The 20,840-nt window shown below is 36.7% G+C and overlaps 1 protein-coding gene across 1 annotated transcript in view; it reads right to left on the minus strand.

Moving 5' to 3' along the window:
* Positions 1-6,179: 6,179 nt before the first annotated feature.
* TOPAZ1 (testis and ovary specific TOPAZ 1) overlaps positions 6,180-20,840 on the minus strand; it is a 53,434-nt gene continuing 38,773 nt past the window's right edge. Inside the window, exons 15-23 of the mRNA XM_085311743.1 lie at positions 20,470-20,585; positions 18,871-18,937; positions 15,713-15,887; positions 14,839-14,939; positions 11,217-11,382; positions 10,223-10,387; positions 8,968-9,171; positions 8,183-8,366; positions 6,180-6,393 (exon numbers count right to left, since the gene is read on the minus strand). Coding sequence (XP_085167869.1) covers positions 6,180-6,393; positions 8,183-8,366; positions 8,968-9,171; positions 10,223-10,387; positions 11,217-11,382; positions 14,839-14,939; positions 15,713-15,887; positions 18,871-18,937; positions 20,470-20,585 — 1,392 coding nt within the window. The remainder of the gene's footprint in view (positions 6,394-8,182; positions 8,367-8,967; positions 9,172-10,222; positions 10,388-11,216; positions 11,383-14,838; positions 14,940-15,712; positions 15,888-18,870; positions 18,938-20,469; positions 20,586-20,840) is intronic.

A 20,840-nucleotide genomic window follows, 5' to 3' on the forward strand; every position in this document is an offset into this window, starting at 1 on the left:
GGCTGTAGGGCTTCTTTCTGCTCCCCGTGTTATATGCCGCGGGCGGGCTGCCAGCCTGCTGCCCGTCTCCGCAGCGACGGCGAGGGGACGGGGCCTCCTCCACCTCCTCCTGCCGGCAGACAGAGCCTGCCTAGAGGACAAAAAATGCCGCTGTGGGCCGCCGTGCGCCGCCAGCCCGGGCAGGAGTTCGCGCCCTCCCGGGAGCCCCCGGCGACGGCGCAGGCAGGCGCTGTTAAAGGCTTCAAGGTGCCTCCTTCAGTTTAGAAATACCTTTTTCAGTGCCTGCGATTCCAGCTATAGAGGCAAACAATCTCTTAAATGTATTCAATGTATAAATTACAGTAACTGAGTATCGTTTGGCCAATATAYGTGCACAACTATTTTTTTTTATGTAAGCACCTTAAAAGACTATTTTAGGGGGGGAAAAAAGGAGGACCCAGCAGGACTCTGAAGAATTTAGAGCCACTATTGAGTGCTTTCACACAAATAAATAGATGCTACACAGCTGGGACTCAAGGATCAGGTAAAATAATAAATAGTCACCAATTTGTGTTTCACCTATTACTGGTGTCTTTGGTTACATACTGCATCCTATTTTGTAAATCTGAATGCAAATACTGCAACCATGCTACAAGAGCRTGTAATGCAAGCTGCAAAGTAGGAGAAAAGCGATCCCTTTTAATTTCTACTTCTAATAGTAGAGTATTTTGAGAGTTTTTACTCTGGGATMCTGAAGGGAAATCCCTGAAATGAGAAATCTCTACTCTTGAGAATGAAAGGAGTTACCGAAGTACTCAYGCATACTTCAAAATGTCCTTCGTTCTGCAAAAGGAGAATACCAAAATACATAAACAAAAAAATCAATGCTGACTGTAGTCAATACAGAAAAAGCAAAAACTATTTTCTGGCGGTCGCTAGTGCTAGACAGATGAAATATGTATTTTTCTTTCAAGGTAGTTCATGTCAACAAGGAGCTGATGCAGAGACATGCAATTCTGRAGTGAGAATGTTACCCACTGCTGATGAGTTTAAGGAGAGAGATTAACTGTTTGGGATTGGAGTTACCTGCATACAATTTATTAAGTATCTGGGCAGGAAAGGTTAGAAATGGGACTGACAAGGTTTRCAAACTATCTGTAGTTCAGTGAAGCTTTAAATCAAGTTAACACTCTCACAACCCTTTGGGGATTTGCATAATTTTCATAATATGCAGCATGTTTTTGCCTCCTGATAGAAGCTATCAGTTATGTAAGCAAATTGCCTGCATAATTATGCAGATGGCATAATAAATTTAATTGATTCAACAGAAAAGTGTGTCATTCATTTCACCTGAGATTTCTGTGAACTCTATGAGCAATAAAATAAATTAGAAGAGGTAATCAGTAGGTGACAGAGATACCAGCTCCTTTGCATAAGGCACCTATTTTCAGATGGAGCCAGAAAAAACTCCTTTGCTTCCCYTCCTCGACAAGCACAGGAGTGAATTCCTATTTTTTAGCTCAAATTCTAAACACTTTTTATGAGTATTGTTGCAGTACTCCATAGGAGTAGTTTTGTGGCTTTATCTGATTTCATTCTCTTTTATAGGTTAGATTGGGCTCCCCATCAGTTTCCCATAACAACTTCCACTGGCTCAGCAAGAAAGGACCTCATTTCATGGGTATCTCAGTGAAAAGGCCTAGAGGTCCATAAAAAAGAACAGGCGTTCTAGACATTCAAATAATTTCTATAAAGTGGTACAAAAACATTTCTGAGTAGAAAGCTTATTTAACACCAGATAAAAATAACATTAAAAAAGTTTGTATTTTGACTACTTCCTGTCCCTCAACACACAGAAACTTTTAAACATCACAATAAACTTGCTACAAGTGGCAACAGAGCCAATTTCTGCTGTCTCCCTTATTTTTATTCTGTTCCTGAGTTTGCAGATGGTCAGAAAGAGGTATCAGAGGGATAAGTTTCTCCAGTCCCATTACACATAATGGCACAGAAACACTGAAGCCTATAGAGTCAATAATAATTTTTGAAATACCAGTCATTTTAGAAATGAGTTATATAGAAATGGATAAGACTRAAAAATTTAGACCTGGAATCTGCCAAAAACGAAGTGAAGATGCAAGGTAAACCCAGAGGACTTTAAAGGACAAAAATGTGAAATATTCATTGCTCTTAATGGGATCACACTTTACTATGCCAAGCAGTAAGGTATTAAGATACTGGTAATTAAAAGTTTGCTTATTACACCAGGGATATTTAATTTTACTATTTCTCCTCAGCTAAAAGTCTCACTAGCAGCCACGAGTTCTGCAGTGAACTAAACACAGTACGTAGGCTTAACTTTTAACTGTATTTAAAACCGGAAGCTGGCTATGTCCACAGCTGGGAGTTTCAGCCCCATTTATTCATGAGTRTTTGCTACGTTATGTGCTGTCTTCTGGTGAAAAGCTGCATATTCTGACTGATTTCACACCATTCTGAAACTCTTCATGCACTTTATCCTATTCTAGATCCTTGTAGTAGTTAATAAATATTAAACACTCCATGTCTACTTTGCCATCAGCCTATCTTTCAGTGTACCTATTAATTATAGGGATCTAAATAGAATTAAATAATTTAATGACAATACCATTTCACAGATACTTTAGATGTATCATACAAAGAATAAACAACAACATTTATTAACATCTTAACAATTCCTCCAAAATAATCCCTTTAATTGTTCTTTTACTGCTTTATAATAGCCAAATTCTGTCAAGCCTCTATTGCCACCTTCTCACCTTCATCCTTGATTTGGGTTAAAGAACCCAAAACTACCAACACTTCATAACAAATTTTAATAAATCTTCTGAACTACAGTATTCTGTTTCAGTTATAAGAAACTGTCCATAACTAACAAAAGTCTAATCTTTCCAAGGGCATGCCATGTAATTAGTGAAAACTGAATAAAGGTTTCCACAGAGAGAGAGGGTATTTCTTTTATGTCMTATCTAACACCATATTGAAGGAACTTGGCTTAGTCTAGCTAGACTTAGCTATTGTGTGAAGCACAGCRAATTTTATCTTTCTGTGAAGAATAGGTATAAGTTTTGTCTCCTCTATGAAAACAAGGCATTCAATCTCAAATGCAGAAACTTTTTTAACAACTAAGGAACAGTAAATTAGCTGGGAAAAGCAGTAAGATGGATATTGTCTACTGAGAGGCTGCACTGCAAAACTGCATCATCTCTGTTGTACTGAACTTTACTCTCTGTAACATTTATTCCAAGCTTGTCTCCATTCTACACTTGAGTTTTGTTCATTTGTTATGTCCTGTTTAGCCCACGGAATTTCTGTTACCAAAATGGTACTGAGAATGTTACTCAAGAAATTTTTCTAAGTTTTGATACGTATCAAAATACTGAGATCTGTAAAGTATTTCAAAYAGACCAGAAACTATAAGGGTGTGAAGTATAGGACTTAGAGTTAAGTTGTTCAGACTGCCTATTCGTTTGTTGTGGTGGCAGAGAGACAGATCATACTGGTAGATCCTGGTACACCAGTTAYAGCTTCTCAGCAACAATCTGGGGAGCTTGCTTTGCTTGTTAATATAAAACAAGACTRAGACAGCATTATATCAGGTAGAGATGATACTCAGGAGACAGAGGCAGAACACTGCACAAATTTTAYACAGTTCCAAGCTACACTGGAAGGTAAATGCCTAACCTCTGACTGAAAAGTAAAGCAACATTTGGATTTTTTTTCAGGGCATGATCTATATAAAAATTTGAGACAACTTATGATGGATAAATAATGCTGTCTTAAAACATCCGAAGCTTTGAAGTTTAAGGATTACTAACCATTTTGTCCCTCTGCATCTCTAAAATACMCTATTAGCCATATCTGGTATTGCTTACAGAAATTTGGGGTTTAGCTGGGGTTCAGATAGCTTCTGTTTAATTCCAAGGAAGATCAAGCTACAAAAGATCTTAACAAAAAGTAATTAGCAAAAATGACCTAGCTTCTCACTGTTGACTACCTTCCCACCTTTAGTTTGTTGAAGCCTTCCAAAACTACTGTTGTAGCTAATGCTGGAGTGGCTGGAAGAACATCTGTTTGGATCCCTCATTTGAAATCTGATTATTTTTTATCCAGTCTTTCAACTACTCAGAAAAATAGCAGCTGAATACTAGTGATCTTGACAAAGTGGACAGCCTTGCAAGTAGTAGAGCTGTATTCATGAGTATCAAGTAGTGGAATCCAAAGCCTGTTTGAAATACTGTTACCTGTTTGAAAGAAATCTGGAAGTAAGGAGCTTTTCTTTTAAAAGAAATGCTATCTGTTAGCACTGAACCTGTTATTTTTTAGAAGGAATCCCTACAGAAGAATTATACCCTCAGGAAAGACAAGAGCTTCTCCTGTGTCTGTATTTATCTATAGAGGTGGGACAGAAGGAAGGCAATGATCTTGGTGGTCATCAGTTTCAAAACCCTTCCTCCCCAGGAGCAACTCTCAGACAGAGTGGAAGAGCAGTAGCATCAGCTCAAGAGGTATAGGATCTAATAGCTGCAGACCTGCTGATCTTAAGCTAAAGGTAAGCTGGAAGAAGGCATCAAAATCTGTATCGAAGTATCTTCCCTTTAAGATCCTTTGTGTTTAAAGTGTGGCAGTTTTGCACATCCTCCTACAGAAATTATTCTCTATSAGCTGAATGTTATGAACAAGTAGGAATGCAGACGAAAGCTCTCTGATTCCACACAGTGATCTCTAGTAGTACAATAGTGCAGTGCCACATACAAGAGAACACTTACTAGAATTGGGCCATCTGGAATCTAATTAATGACATGGACCCAAAGACAACAGCAGCAAAAACAAGCAAACAAAACAGCAAAACTCTCCAATCCCCCTTCAACCATCTAGCACTAAGACTGTGATGGCCTTCAGATTCAGAGAGGCCACCCACAATAATTCTGCTAGAACTGAGAAAAGGCACCTGTGCTGCCTCAAAGGAGGGAAAGATTTTTCAAGCACTGAGGGCTGAGGCCACTATTTTGGAGGTCACTACCAAAGGAAAATCCAAGAGAGCAGAAATTCTCAGCACAAAGAACTCCAGTGGGGACAGATTCAGAAGAGCTCTATCATCAGTATATTTGTGAAGGTTGGTACTGGAGATGTTAACTAGCATTAGAGAACTGCAGAGCTTGGGTAAATACCAACTTTGAGTTCCCACTGATTTCCCATGAGAATTCTCTAGTATGAAAAACCTACTCAGGCTGCAGCTCACTAGATGAGGTGTGACGTAAGAAATTAGTGCCTCAAATACGATTATGGACTTGCAGGTAGAAGAGAAGAATTCATGAAGAAGGAGGCAAAAAATAGGTTGCCAGAAGTTTCCATCTTATCATGCAGTTGACTGAAACTAAATACTACTAACGTCAATTACAATGTATGGATGCAAAGGTACAAGCAATTCCTCTAAGAGCACCTTTAAAGGGGAGAGAAAGTTTTCATTTTCAGTGGAAGGGGACATACATACAAAAATGTGAAGCAATACTTGAACTCTCATCAGGACACAGCTACACCTTCCACTGTGAACTCTGTGTAGAGAGTCTCTCAGCTCTGTGAAGAAAGGTATCCTGTTACCTAAGTCAGGCATGTCTCATGTGGTAGGTGACTTCTGAAGTTATTTTTTCTCAGTGTTTTTTTGGAGTAAGGAAATGAAGGTCTAAGAAGGGGTGCACAGATGGGACAATATCCTGTAAGGAAAACAAAGGGCAACATGYATTACTTCTACAGGTTCTGGAGCAATATGGAAAACCTCTCTCTCAAGAACACTAGATATACCCAAAAAATTGCTTGGGAAGGAGTAACAGTGCTATATTCTCCATGAAAAGGAAAATGTGGCTGAGGCTACAGCTTTTTTTTTTTTTAATCATCTAGTGATACCATTAAAATATCTATGTAAGCTGGTGTGACAATATATATAGGGTTATTTGCATCTAGGAAAAAAAAGATGTTCTATTTTTGTGCTACTAACTGCATTATCATTAGCATAAATATTTAAAAACATCTTGAGATTTGAAGCCTTGCTGTTAATCAGTAAGGCACAGTCTGAACACAGTGGGAACTGTCTTTATTGATTTATATTATTTTCAGCAATGATTACTTTAACCATTAAAAAAAAAGTCTTTACTAATTAATGACTACTGAAACAGCCAGACCCTTCCAGCCCATTTCATATTCTCCTGCAGCCATTTTAGAGCAGATGTAAGATCCAAGCTGTAAACTTCTTCCATATTAACATTCATTGTCATATGCTTAAGAAAAAGCTTTGGATCTGATATACGAGCAGCTAGGATCAGTCTCTCCACTGCTGTTTGATAGTCATCTTTAATCTGCCCTTTTGGATCCTCACACCTGAAAGAGATTTTTCACAAACACACAATTATGTAACATACATGTCAGTTACATGATGCTTTATACTGGCAACAAGCTATATAGAAAACTTTAATGCCTCACGTTCACTTCACTTACGATAGATTATGTTATTTTCTAGACAATTTTTAGCTGCTTATTCTGAAGAATTAAGAAGTTAGAAAACGTGATCTCATAAACATATTTCACAATGCTGGAAAGTAATAAGATTTAATGCCAATACAAAGTAGTTCTGCAATATTCAGTGCAGCACATTTCATCAGGAAATACTTAACTCTGGGCTGGAAAATTCAGTAAAGGAATGTAAAACATTTTATGATCTAGATACTGCAAGAATTTATGTATATGCTTGAATCCAAAATGATTACTAATTTTTGGCATGCAATCACTTTTGGAGTAAGGCTGACATGCCTAGATTTTTGCATGATCAGGGCCATATTCTCTAACCAAACCAACAGAGGWACAACAGCATACACCTGAAACTGCTATCTAGTGTTGGCTAGAACTTTTATATCAACAAGTAGTCTTAAAAAGGAAAAAAATCAAGATGGAATTAAATTGCCTATGTTTCAAATTAGCTGAAGAATGTATCACGTCTCATCACAACAAATTTTCTGATGAAAATTTTTTTAAATTATACTGTTCTTCTGGCCAATACTACTTTCTACATAAATTCAATCGTATTTTGAGTTCAGTATGATTTTTATTTTCTCCTGCAAGCAAGACACGTTTCTTATTTTATAGGATATAATGATTACTCTGACCTGAAGTAATCAAACAGCATTCCAAATGTAAATTCAATATTCCCCTAAATGACAGCAGAAAAACTTAGAGAAAATAAATCAAGCATCTTTGAGGTAAGATGTTCCAAAAAGACAAAGTGAGAAAAAGCTTCTTGTTGGGTAGAGGAATAGTGTGGTGGTCATCACATCTGCTTTACATGTTGAAGGTCCTGGGTTCAAGCCCCAATGGAACCAGCACCAGGAAATCTCTGTGAGGCTGGGCTAGATGATCTCCAGAGGTCCCTTCCAACCTTACTGATTCTGTGATTCTGCTTGTCAAAATACAAAACTGAGAGATGTATTTCTTGGGAAGAGTGGAGGAAAGGAAGACAAAGTATTTGAGTTCGAGATGCCCCTGTTCACACTTAACAAATCTAGCTGTTCTATGCAGATTCACATTCTGATGCTGAGCCACCAAATCTCAGACAAAATGGGGTCTTGAAAAATAAATCAGTGGTATAATCTAGTGGTAATGGTTGGTAGTTTAGGAACAGGAAGGGAAAAAGGAAATAAATGTTTATCTGAAGGTATTCAGTCTCACAGTAAGGGAAAAAAATCACACTAAAAAAATCAGTATTGAGGTATCCCCTACAAATAAGAGTCAAATAAAATGGCTTCATGAACTCCCAAAAGAACAGCCAAGAAATATAAGGTTTACCCTCTACTCCACTGCTTAATCACAACACAAGAATCAACATACTGAAACATCAAGCTATCTTGGTTTAGAAAATGCAGTATGCTCTTAATATGTTTGAAACATTCAGTTAGGGAAACCAATCTAGTAGGAGTCTGGAACAACTATTTTTCTGCTGGTCGCTGTTACATACATGTAAGAATTTTAAAAAAGAATATGTTTACTGCTCTRTAACCAGAGTAAAGTTTAAAACCAAGGATTCTCTTTCCCAACCAACAGAACACAAGGTCTCTCATGAATATTATATGATCACATTGCTAAATACAGTCAAAGTGCTATGTATTTGTCAACAAACCTTTTGAGTATTATTTGAAGAGTCTGACTGGTAGCACCTGGACTTTGAACATCACTGGCGTTTGAAACAAGGAATATTTCAATGGCCAACAGCATCTCTACCTCAGACAAGTAAGAAGGAATCGGCAGAAGTTTGTGATACAAATTTCCCTGCAGCAGTGGGTAGCAACCCAGTGATAAAGCACCTGACAGTAAACGCAGGAGTGTAAGAAATCAGAGTTATCAATACTGAACATAGATCTATTTTCATCTGTGTATGGCTTAGAATGCAGAAAAAGAAATCGGTTAAAAAACCGAATTCTTAACAGACTTTATTATTTCACCTGTGAAATGGCCTGATTCAAGAACACAACAAATACTCCATCCTCATAATAACCTCTGTTGTAAAATGTCAGTTTCATCAATGAATATTATCAGTGATGATTATAGCTCTGAACAAGAAAATAAAGAAGTATAGTTTGCCTAGATAAAAGTGTGAAGATGATGCACTTTTAAATCTTTTCAGTAGTCACATTTTGGAAATTCTGAAATTGAACAYGAAAAAATAATTTTGTGAGAATTATATTTCTTTCATGCCAGCTAGTCTTCACAGGTTGTTATTTTCAATTGTAGCTATTTCCTAATAAATATTGTGGTTACAAATTAATTGCCGATAGTGACACAGAAAGTACTGCTTCCTCCTGATAAAGTATACTCTTATCTATTTCTCCCCAACATACTGAGCTTTTACGAGTGCACGCTGCCAAAAGAGCTTAGGCAAAATATATTGTATAAAAAGCAACTTACTCTTATAATAGGTCCTAGCTTTACTCCACAAACAACTTCTTCCCAAACTTGTGATTAATCCTCTAAGTAGAAAAAAATCAATAGGTATATTTTTTGAAAGCATGAAGTCTATTGCAGAAGATGAGATCCCAAGGTTCTTGCTCTCAAAACATGCATTTATCAGCTTGTTAAAAAGACGGCTGTACCAAGGAACATCTATGGTATCTGAAATGAAATGAAGAATGTTAATTATTGAATTCAAATCAAAAGCAAGTCTAATTGAAGAGTGGCTTCCCAGTGTTGGCATCAGTACATATATGACTCTTGCTTCCATTGGCAAAATGGCACAAGCTTGAGGTGACTTAAGATAATCATGCCTTATTCAGGTCTTTTCACATAATTGTACACATTTCACTTATGCTGTGAAAGATGAATTGCTAAAGTCCACATCATAACTTTCTGCTGAAAACTGTACGATCAGATAAAAATACATTCCCTGCCCACGTCTAAGAATACAATCTTCACCTGGTGTCTCAGACTCCCCAAATTTACAAAGTAGCACTAAAATAAAGTCATTTTGGTGCTTCTTGTTCTACTTTTGCCCATGCTCTGAACTGCCCACTTCTCGGCAGGACTCAGCAGTCTAGTATTTATCTCACGGCAAAACATGTTTTAGGATCCTCAAAGTAGAAAGTGTTCCGACTAAGTTCTCCTAATATGCCTAAGAATGTGCACTGGTAGTAGAACTGAGCCCTATACAAGTGAGTCAAGTGAGGTTTCTTCAGTGAAGACTAAGGAACTACTCATCTCAAAGTACACATCCAAAATTTGTCAGATAAACTAAACCTGAAAAAGCACTCATTTCTTCACACGGTGTGTAAAAAAGAAGCCTAGTATGGCTAGCTCAGCTTTAGAAATCAACAATGTAGATTTCTACATGGGAGTTAGAAGAAATGAATCACCCTGATATCATCCCTGTTCTCTCCTATTGTAGAGACCGTACAGTCCTTAAAAAATTAGTGGATCTTTCCTGAAGTTCCATGTAATTGTGACAACTGGAAAAGAGGATGTAAGAGTGTGTGTGTGTGTGTGTATTACTGACTTAATTAGTAAAAGTTGCAGGGTACAGCTGACCTCTACACTCTTTGCAAGAAAACGGGCAGGTCAAAAATCCATCTTCAACAAATTTTAGCAGGAAATAAGGGGGAAAAGGGGCAATAGTAGAGAATCACCTGTTAAAGTTTTAGCTCTTAACACAGTACGTTTCTTTACTTACCAGAACAATTTTGGAAACCCGGTAAGTTCTGCAGAACTTCAAAAGCCTGCCTGTATAAACTCTTACTCAAGTATTCGTGGACTAGTGAACGTAACAGATTATGTCGATTGAGGATGTCCACTTTATCACAGGGCCACACTGGTGCATTTGTGATCCATCCTGACTCTACAGMAAAGAATAGTGTCATGTTATTTCTATTAACTGAAACAGCCGGTCGCTTATGACTTAAAAACATAATAGAAAACAAATTTCAAAGCTTCACATAAAATCCAATTCTAGTTATTAATAATTCATTCCTTACCACAAATACTTCTCAAATAGACCCCCTCAAACCTTCATATTTTGAATAGCCTCATCTTTAAATAACATGGCAGTGACTCTCACACAGTGGCTTGCCCTCTATAGTTTTCTGTATATTTTATAAAGCCAAAGAGATTTATAGATTTATGAAGCCAATTTAGATCCTCCATATTACTTTATAGAACACCTGTTGTTCTTGTGCATACTTCTGAGTTTCTTCTCTTCATCAGATCAGCAGAATTCCAAAAAGCAAGTTATAATGGGTTTTTATGATAGAAATATTTCAATATTCTGGTTAGCTTCATTACTGTGAAGAGTAAAGAAACTTCACGGACACCATCTGGAAGATTTGTTGACACCAAATTTCACCTGGGCTCAAAGGAAATCTGAATGGGACGGGATCACTTTCTCAGTGCCACATTTCCCCATTACGGTAGGTTTTTGAATGGAACAGTGTATGGATGGTAGTCAGCTGAAAAGAGTGTTTCTGAAAAAAGTCTAGTACTAGTCACAGTATTTCTTATACCTATCAAGAAGAACGCTAACTTAAGAGATGGATCACATGTTTGCTGTCTCAGTATCAATAAATTTATTAAATGACAGACCAGCTTTTAATTTTTAGCTCAAGTCTTTCATAAGAGGGAATAGTACAAACTTAAATATCAAAACTCTGTTCTTTACAAGAAACACTTACCTCTCAATACCCATGTTGCTCCATCTAAACTTCCAGTTTTAAGAAAAAATTCTGCAGCGGTATTAACAATTTGACATCTTGATGCTGACTTTTCTGGACCAATAAGTCCTTTCAAGACCGTAAAGTATATCTTTAGCTCATGCAACTTATCCAAAACCTTCCTTCCCTAGCAGAAGGGGAAAGGAAAGGCGCAAGGTCAGAGAAAATAATGACACAAAGTATATTTACACAAAATACAGCAGATTTAGTCAGGTGATATAGATTTAAATGAATCAGTTAGCTACATTATCCAAGCCGAGGGAGGAAAAGGAAAAAGACTTGAGTAGTAAGAATTCTAATGAATAAATAACAGATTTTTCATTTTTGACTCTGTAGGTAAAAAAACAAACAAACAAAAAAAAACACCAAAAAAACCCACATTGTTTAATAGTTCCCAGTACACAATTCCCCATAATGATACTTCCACAGTAGAATGTTCCTATACAGTATTTCTAATATACTTTGTAATTTATTTATATTTGCTTACTCCAGTGTATTAGCATTATTATTCCTTTGGATTCCATTTAGCATATAAAATTCTGAAAAGATCACATAGGTATTTCATACTGTAGCAGAGACATAACTGTTAAGCTGCAATAATTTTCTCAGCATAAACCAAACAAAGCACTAATCAATGTACTCAGCAGAAAAAAGCTGGAAAAAACGGGGCATATCTGGCCAGCAGTAAAACAACCAATAATTTTATCATCAAAGTTGAATTTAGTCTTGTTTCCTTCCTCCAAACAACCTTCTGGTTTGTTGGCTTTTTCAATCAAAGAAAGTAGTCTAAGGTTGCTTGGAGAGCCATCACCATGGAATTCTATTCAATGTCTCATAGCTGTATTGTTTTTCAAAGTGCATGTGTTCTGTGCCCTTTCTCAGTTCTTAAATAGGGTATTCTCTTCATAAACATGCAGCATACGCACTTTACCCCGGCAGACACCAAGCATCAAAGCTATGAGATAAAGAGGTTTGATGTTTGTGAAGCGAAAGTCATCTGAAGATCTCAAAAGCATATCTAGAGCTTGAGGCAGTCCAAAATATTCATTAAAAAGGCACAGAGCATGTCCTAAAACCAAAATTATTTTGGTTACAGTAGGAAGGCTCAATTCTTCACCTTGTCTTTAATCCTGTGGTTATGGGCTAGTATGCGCTGGATCCCCTATCTTGCTGCTTCCAAAAAGCAGTCCAGAAAATAAGATAAGGTGAAGGACTGAGCTTCCCGTTTTTCAGATTTATCTGAAACACGTTATGGAGTGAAACTGGTTGGAGATAGGTAGGAATGACAGTTCCAGTTCATCCCTGAGACAGAGATCAGTTTGGGGATTGTTAGTTCCAATAAAAATCATGCAGAGCATCATCTCATTCACACTCCAGTATTCTGAACACAAGTTGTCTACAAGGCTATTTGAGGATCTTGGTGAACAAGCTGTTGTGAGGTGGATTTGACACTGAACACAACATTCCCAATGCAGGCATGACATTTTTTTTTGCTCTATGCATGAAAAACAAAGTAATATAAGCACTGCCTGCTTTTAGTAACTTCCTTCATACAAGAGAAACAACATATTTTTGACAGCTTGCATCTCTTAACACTAGGACTTGAAAATGAACCTCCTTGGGCTATCGGAGGTCCTGCAACCCAAATACCAGGATGCCCATTACAACAGACCTGGAAAACAGTTTGCACTTCTGTGCAAAGACTGAATATATTCTCTTTGCTGCAGAGAGACAAAACCCAGGCCAGACTAAGCTCTTAGATGGGCACATAAGCACTAACCACTCAATGCCAAGAACTTAGCCTACCTCTTCTGTGACCAGGAATCTCTTAACTGTTTTAACAGGTAAGTACAGCAGAACAAAAAAACTTTTAAAATTTCTACTGTAGTACTGTAAAAGTATTAATGCAAAGACCTTTCCTTCCCTCTACTGCTAAACAGTGCCACACTGTGCTGTGACAATCTGTTGTGACAGGTGGAACAAGTGTGCTGCAGCCTAATAGGGACTTGATAAAAAGCTATTCAACTGAACACGATGATGCTCCAAAATTACCAATTCATCAAAATAGGTGTATTGCTGCTAAAATAAGTAGCTTTATCAGATATCCTCTGGGGCTTGTGTTGATCCTGGAAACAGACTGAGCAGTGCACAAGTTTTATATAACAAAAATCCTGAAGGGCATCCCTTATAGACAGTTATATTAAAAAGATTACCTTAATCCCTTGATACCAATTAGAAAGGGTTCCCTTCCAATAATTCACAAGGAAAACAAGAGTCAAAAAGGGACAAGAGGGTCTTTGCTTATGTTCAAAAAATATATACTGGAAACAGTATTGTATGGGGTGAGGAACTCCCTWGTACAGCGTAACTACTCATCATGAGGATTAGGCCCACTGCCAGAAAGGTAAATTTAGAATGAGATCACTGGCCAAAATATAGCTCCAAAAGTATCAGTGGTTTAGTAAGCTTGTATATTATATTTTCATTGTGTTGCACTGTATACAGGATCCAAGTTGGTAAACTCTAGCCTGCTTTCTTCCAGGAAGAAAAATTTATCAGTGAAACAGAGCTTGCTGCAGTGAACTTATGATATTAAGAACTTCTGAACCTATGATGAGGAGTAAAGAGTGCAAATATCCAGTTAAAGGTCTTGTCTTTTAACTCTGGCCTTATGTATTACTTGATAACAAGCCAAGGACTGTAAATGGTATTTTTTTGTGATATTTAAGTCTTTGCAAGAGTCACAAGACTCCTAGGTCCAAATCTGGCAAAAGGTGTGAAATGTGAAACCATCCTAGACTCTAAAGGGGAAAAACACTTTCAGTTATGTTTTAGGGAATAAACTGTTCACCAGCTACAGGAATACCCTGCTCTGACTTCCCCTTTGTCTTCCTTGCCTTTGCCATTCCACTTGACATCATGTTCAGAGCCATCAGTGCAGGAAAGTGCTCAACTTCCTCAAATACTCCTTGAGCGGGGAGGTCTCTGGATACAACAGTATCGCCAGAGGAAAGTGACACTTCTGAGGAACGACCCCACAGCACCTGGCCCCAGAATCTCAGGAAGACTTGTCTGTTAACCCAGATTCATCCTTGCATCAAAAGAATTATCCTGGAACCTAATAATTAAATTCCTAGGTTGCAAGATAAAGTCAGGATGGGCTCCATTCAGACAAAAGTATGCTTCTTAATGTGATTTGTTTTGAAGTCCTCATTCTATCAGGCAGCATAAAATGTCTGGTGTGCCCATCACTATAGGAAAAATAACTACCACAAACTATGTGTATTTTGCTCCCAGAAAAAACATAACTACACAAGATACAAAAAATAAATTGAAAGCATATTCATTCTCACAAGTCACTCCCTCCACCCTAGTTAGCAAAGAAAGCAAGCAAGAGATAGAAGAGTAGAAGGCTACTGTTCAGAAAGGCGCAACAAATCCTTTAATCCAGCTGGACAGTTGAGAAACACTAAGGCTGGGTGAGACAGATGGTACAGCCAGCCATTCAACTAGAGAAACACAGTTTAACATTTAGAAAAGAACTGACTCAGTCTTCCAAACAGATTGCTGTAGTCTAATGTACCTTTATCCACTGCAGTACTTTGTGATAAGAATACATGACACTTATCCCAGTTCTTCCAATGAAAATTCTGTCTGCTTCATTACATTGTGAATTTTTTATTACTAGAAGGGAAAAAAAATACATTATTTTTGGTTTTACATGTAAATCCAGTTTTAAAGAAATTACACACTTTAGAAATAAGGTCACTGTGAAAATCTTAAATATATTTTCTAGAATATTTGGCATTAGAATTTCTTAAGTTTTAACACAAAGTTACAGTAAGTAAGTATAATTTATTCAGAGAACATTTCAGAGAACTCTAGTTCATCCATAACAATAAGATGCTTGAGCATATAATGGCATAACATAATAACATAACATAATAGCATAATATTTGTAAAGTGAACTTCTCATTTTTTGGCACCATGAAGAAATGATGGCAATTACAGACCTGCATCGAATTACAATTCTTTTCCAAATCATAGTACCATATTTTACAATATATCCTACCATTCTGGAAGCACTGCTACTATACTAGAAACTAGTTTCAGGTCATGTCAAAACCTTGTGTGCGTTCCATGACTGGAAGCTGTGATAGTTGTTTTGTATAATATGAAAATCTGAGGTCAGAATCGTCACGTAAAAATAAAATATTTTTTATTATAAAAGTTTTGTGCATGCAGCCCTTGCAGAAATTCTTGGTTCTTTACAAGATTAAATAATTCAGAAAATCCAAATTACTAAAAGAAATTACAAATGAAATATGATTCCATTCAATGTGTTTTTATCTGTACAAAGACATCTAGTTGTATTTACAACCCTAACTTCATTTACGCTATTAAGAATGTTACGAAACTCTACAAAGAATAAAGTATTTATTGCATCTTAATTTTACCTGCATCAGCAAAATCACAAAAAGGAACTCCTGGTCTTTCTTCCTCAGAATCTCTGGTTAGTATTTCAGCAATAAATAATGACAATTTCTGAAGATCACCAAAATGTTCATGTCCGGTTCTCAGATTGATATACAAATTTCCCAGCTTAGTCCAATCGCTTTTTTCCTTGCAATTCTGTGAAGAAGGCAATGGATAAATGTAAGTGAACCTTCTTCTAGAACACCAAACAGAAAATGTATTGAAATTCAAGATATACACCTAGAATAGGCTTAATGCAGTAAAGAAAACAGAGTTCGTATATAATGTCTTCTATGACAGTACTGAATGCATCCTGATTCCTGTTGTTCCCTCAACGGACTATCCCCTATCCCTTAAAAGAACAGATCACAGCATCTAGATCAGTTAATCCAAAGAGACTATAACCAAATAAAGGTATTTATTATACTTCTATGATTTAAATCTCAGCATTTTACTTTCTTTTCTCTCACTGTTCATATTGTTACGATACCTTTTCAATAGCTTGTAAAAATTTTATTAGTATCATCAATCCCACTTTGTTTCACTTGGATTATGTTAATTTGAATCTTCCTGTTAATACAGGCTAAGAACATGGTCCTGGTCATACACTTATTACTCTGGTGTAACTTTTCTGGGAGTTTCAGGACTAAGTTTATGTTTATGTGCTGTAATCTACAGACACATGCTGGAGATGCATACACACACTGAAATGTTAAATTTAAACCAAGTGGCTCAGGATACTGATAGCACTACAAGGCTGTTGTGCAGGGTCTGCAGGTAAACCACCTCAGCATTTATGCCAAGTCCCGTGAAGGGTAACTGCAGACTAAAACAGCAGGATTTCAAGAACTGACTGGACAAAGTCTTGAACAGCCTGCTCTGAAYTCAGTGTTGATTCAGCTTTGAGAAGAAAGTTGGAATAGAGACCTTTGAGGTCCCTTYCAACCCAAATAATTACATGGCTGAACATGGACCACAGAATCTAGAATTTATTCTTGAGTATTCAGTTAAGAACTAGTTTAGGACAATCATCTCTCTGAAATAAAATGGAGATCTAGCCTTTTTTGACATGTGAATCTTTATGTTGTATCAGGAATAAATCAGTCTCAAGAGTACTCAGGTTACTCCTTTATCTGTAACCAGAATGAAACTCATGTTGCACTGATAACCTATAATAACTGGAACACTCTCGTTTCCAAACAACAACATACTGAAGTCACAGGTAACATTCAACTACATATGCTTAACTAAAATCCTCTACCAGATCTTTCTTCTGAGTTCACACTGAATAAAGAATATTAAAAAAAAAGTTATTCTGGCACATTTGTTACTTAGTAATTCATATCTATCCAAGAAGAACTATAGAAAAAACAAAAATACCACAGTGCTTTTTATGGTTAAGTCACTATTGAAAAGTGAAGCTATCATAGCATTTGTATAACATACACCTGTTTCTGCGTATGTGCCATGAGGTACTAAATGTTGGCACTTAATACAGAGCATAGTTCTCAGGTCCAGGCACAAGATAAACTTCTCCCTTGTAATCTTTATATGTGTTCTCTATAAAATCACTTTTTTTTTTAACTACTTCTTCCATGAGAAATAAAGCTGATGTTATCAGGTCAGGAAAATCCTGAATGGGGTCATTACATACTTAACCTAATTTGACTTTATGATTTAATCTTGATATCTGACAGCAGGTACTTCACTGTGCCTTCTAGATTAAGTTTTACTAGTCAGACTCCATAGACTGGCCATATGAAAGCCTGAGGCATGATTAAGAGCTTGAAGTGTAAGATTAGGCTATTAAAATAGACTAGATCTCAGTTTAACTTCTACATGTTGCATGTATGTTTAAGGGTAACCAAAAGATATGACCTAATCTTACGCAAATGTATCCAACTTAGTRTTAAGGTAGGGAGCTCCTGCGCTGATCGCTGTGTACATGGCAGCACAGGACCTCGTGCTGGCTGTTGTAACCCTTGCACTGTTTCTACAGCTCCTGCTAAGATGCTGTGACCAGACTACTATCTGCACATGACCTAGGTAGCTAAAACACTTAATTCACATGCCTCATCTGCCTCTACACCTCTGACTTCATTGCACACAGAGGAGTACTCTCAAAGGCTACCTGCACCCCAATGCAACAAGCCTCCCAGGGGGTTCCCAGCATAGTCAAGGAGATCCACAGCCTGTGACTAGTTTGGCCTCTTGAGTTCCAGTGACGGGGCATGGAAAGTCCAACGTGAGAGGACTGCAGTGTTTTGATAAGCAGGACTTGGACGTGGTCATCAGTAGTAGGAGCTGATGTGCTCCCATTAACAAAAAAAGGGCCAATATTTGCAAATACTTTGCAGGTTCTTGGAAAGGTAATGAAGGAACTTTTTTACAGCTACAGTTTTTTGTAATCAGTCTCTGAGTGGGTTTTTTTGTTATCTTTTTTGCAAGATGCACATCAAACTGATAGTGGTTTCCTCTATACTTGTCAGATGGCTTGAAGCTGGCTTTTGTATCAAAGAAAGAAAATCAAAATTAGTCCTGGTTCTTACAGACCTTGAGACCTAAATTTAAGAAGATATGATAGTAACTCAGTGATAATTTACAAACAGTACTACAATTGTAAATACAAAAAGTAATTTGCCCTTAAATGTGAAAAATTCAGGTGTACCATTAAAGAAATCCTTATATTTACTTATTTTTTGAAATACCTGTTTACCRTTACCAGTTACAGCCTTTTGCAACTGTGTCTTTCTGTATTAGATATGAGTTCTGTTACCTAAAATATTAAATATATTTTTGATGAGGAAGGCTGTACCACTACTTATTAAAAGAACAATAAATATATGGCGCAAAAAGTGTTTAACACTATAAAATCTTTGAGTTAGAGCAAAGTTAAGATGAAAGCCTCAAGTACGCAAATTGAATTAAATGCTGACACACCACAGAAAAGCCAGTTTTCTCTGAGTGTTAACCTTTCTCAAATACGGCTTCACCAACAATGTGTTGCTGTTAACACATTTCATAATAAAAATTTAAAAGGAGGTAGAAATTGCAATTTTCTGTAGATTTAAAAAAATACCTAAGAGATTTAACTGGTTTAAAGACCCCAAAAGGCTTAAAGAATGCACGCATACAGTACCTGAATTTCAGCCATTGCCAAATTGAAGTCAAAATGCCAGTTCTTTTTAAAGTGTTTTTCCTGAAATCTTCAATAAGAAAAAATAGTAATGTTCTTTTAATTTAACATCAAATGAAGCTATTTATAGTCAAACCATTCACTTTTCTAACCCTGTTGAACTAAACAACATGATATCAAGTGGGGATCAACAAAACATCATGTTTATATTAAAAATTGATGCAATTTTTGACTTGGTTTACTACACACACTATACAAACTGGATACTGGAAACCTATCTATAATGATATCCAAAAATGTCAGTGGATGTATTTCTTGTATCATGTAAATTACTGAACAGAATTATTTTCACAGAAAACAACCCCTTTTCTCAGGGTAAGTGTAATTGCAAAGTTAAGAGTAAGACTTGCAACCCATTAAGTAAATATAGAGTTGTATTGTACATGTTTCTGACACGAAGGCAAAAAAAAGTGTTGGTTACCCGAAACGGTGCAATTCAGCTTCAGGTAGCTAGCAGCATGTTTTATTTTGCTGCTGCCACTGGAACAACAAATTCAGCTATCCAGGGCAATGCAATCATGTGGATATACTTAACCTACATATGAATGAGCTACCACATGAAGTACAAGTAGCACAGCTGCTATATCTTCACAGATATAGACTGCTTCTCAGTTTATGATATAAGGGCATACATACTGGAAACCTGTAAAGGGTCGCTCCTTTGTAAATCAGATTTCTGATCTAAAAAGTGTTAAAAATTACCTCCAACAGGTGCGTTAGGTTGCATTTGTAAAACACCAATATCCGCAGATGGCAGGTGTTCTCTTTATGGGACCAATATGAAGAGCAGTAAACTTGATTTCTATAGTGTTATCTCTTGAAAGACTGATACCTTGTACTTATGCAGTATACATTACATGTATACTCTAAGAATCAAAACTTGCTTTATGAACAGCAAAGTTAGTTTCTCAACGATAAAGATGATGTATGAGAGTGATCCATTTTCTTCTAAGTGATAGGAAGATGTCAACAGTTTTGGAACAGATTCGGGTTGTAGTTTCACACTTTGACTAGCATCATTCAGCAACACTGGAAAACCCCCCCCCAAAACATCCTCCTCCCTGCTTATGCTGGCACAAGCATTTATGCAGTCTCACAGTAAATGAAACTAGAAAATTACTTCAGATTATAACTAGTCATCCTATTGCCTACAAGGGCTATTTATTGTAGAAGTACTGCTTGCTTACGCTGGCCTAAGATATGTATTATATCATAGTATCTCTGATTTGACTATAGCTATGCAAACTTGCAACACACCTGGGAACAGCATTGCATCAATTTGTATTTTAAAGTGGTATCAGTTTAATGTGCTTCAAAGATAAAAGATTCAAGATTCGGATTTTGACTGCAGTTATAATTAGCTTTTTTCATACTGATCAGAGTACAATCAGGCATGATACGATCAAGTCATACGCATTTCCATCCAAAACACTAAGACTGCATTTTCTAATTTGCTTTTTAAGTTTTTCCATAAACTATGACATAGAATCTGAAGAAAGAACTAGATATATTTAGATATAAAATAGCTCCTTAAAGACATACCTGGATTTTATGTTCAGAATAGTATTTATTTCCTGACTGGAAACTTGCAATTGGTGAAGGAACTTAATAATGAAGTTGAAATGTTCAAACTCAAGAAACATACCAGCATCAACAAGCTGTAATATCAAATGGGGGAAGAAAAGTAAGCACACCAAAAATTGGCATCACTTGAATATTTCCAGAGGCAAGTGGCAAACATCAGTGGGAAACATATGTCACAAGGAATCTCAGTAAAAAACTAAGAGACAAATGGAAGCCTGTACCACAAATTCGGCTGATCACAATGCAACTTTTTAAAATTCTTCAAATAGAATTTTTTAAGTGATACATTTGTGTTTCAAAACAAGGCAAGTCATTTCAGAAATTTCAAT

Source organism: Rhea americana, unplaced genomic scaffold (genome assembly GCF_003343005.1).
Source record: "Rhea americana isolate MKP2758 unplaced genomic scaffold, rheAme1 scaffold_35, whole genome shotgun sequence".
NCBI classification, from domain to species: Eukaryota; Metazoa; Chordata; class Aves; order Rheiformes; family Rheidae; genus Rhea; species Rhea americana.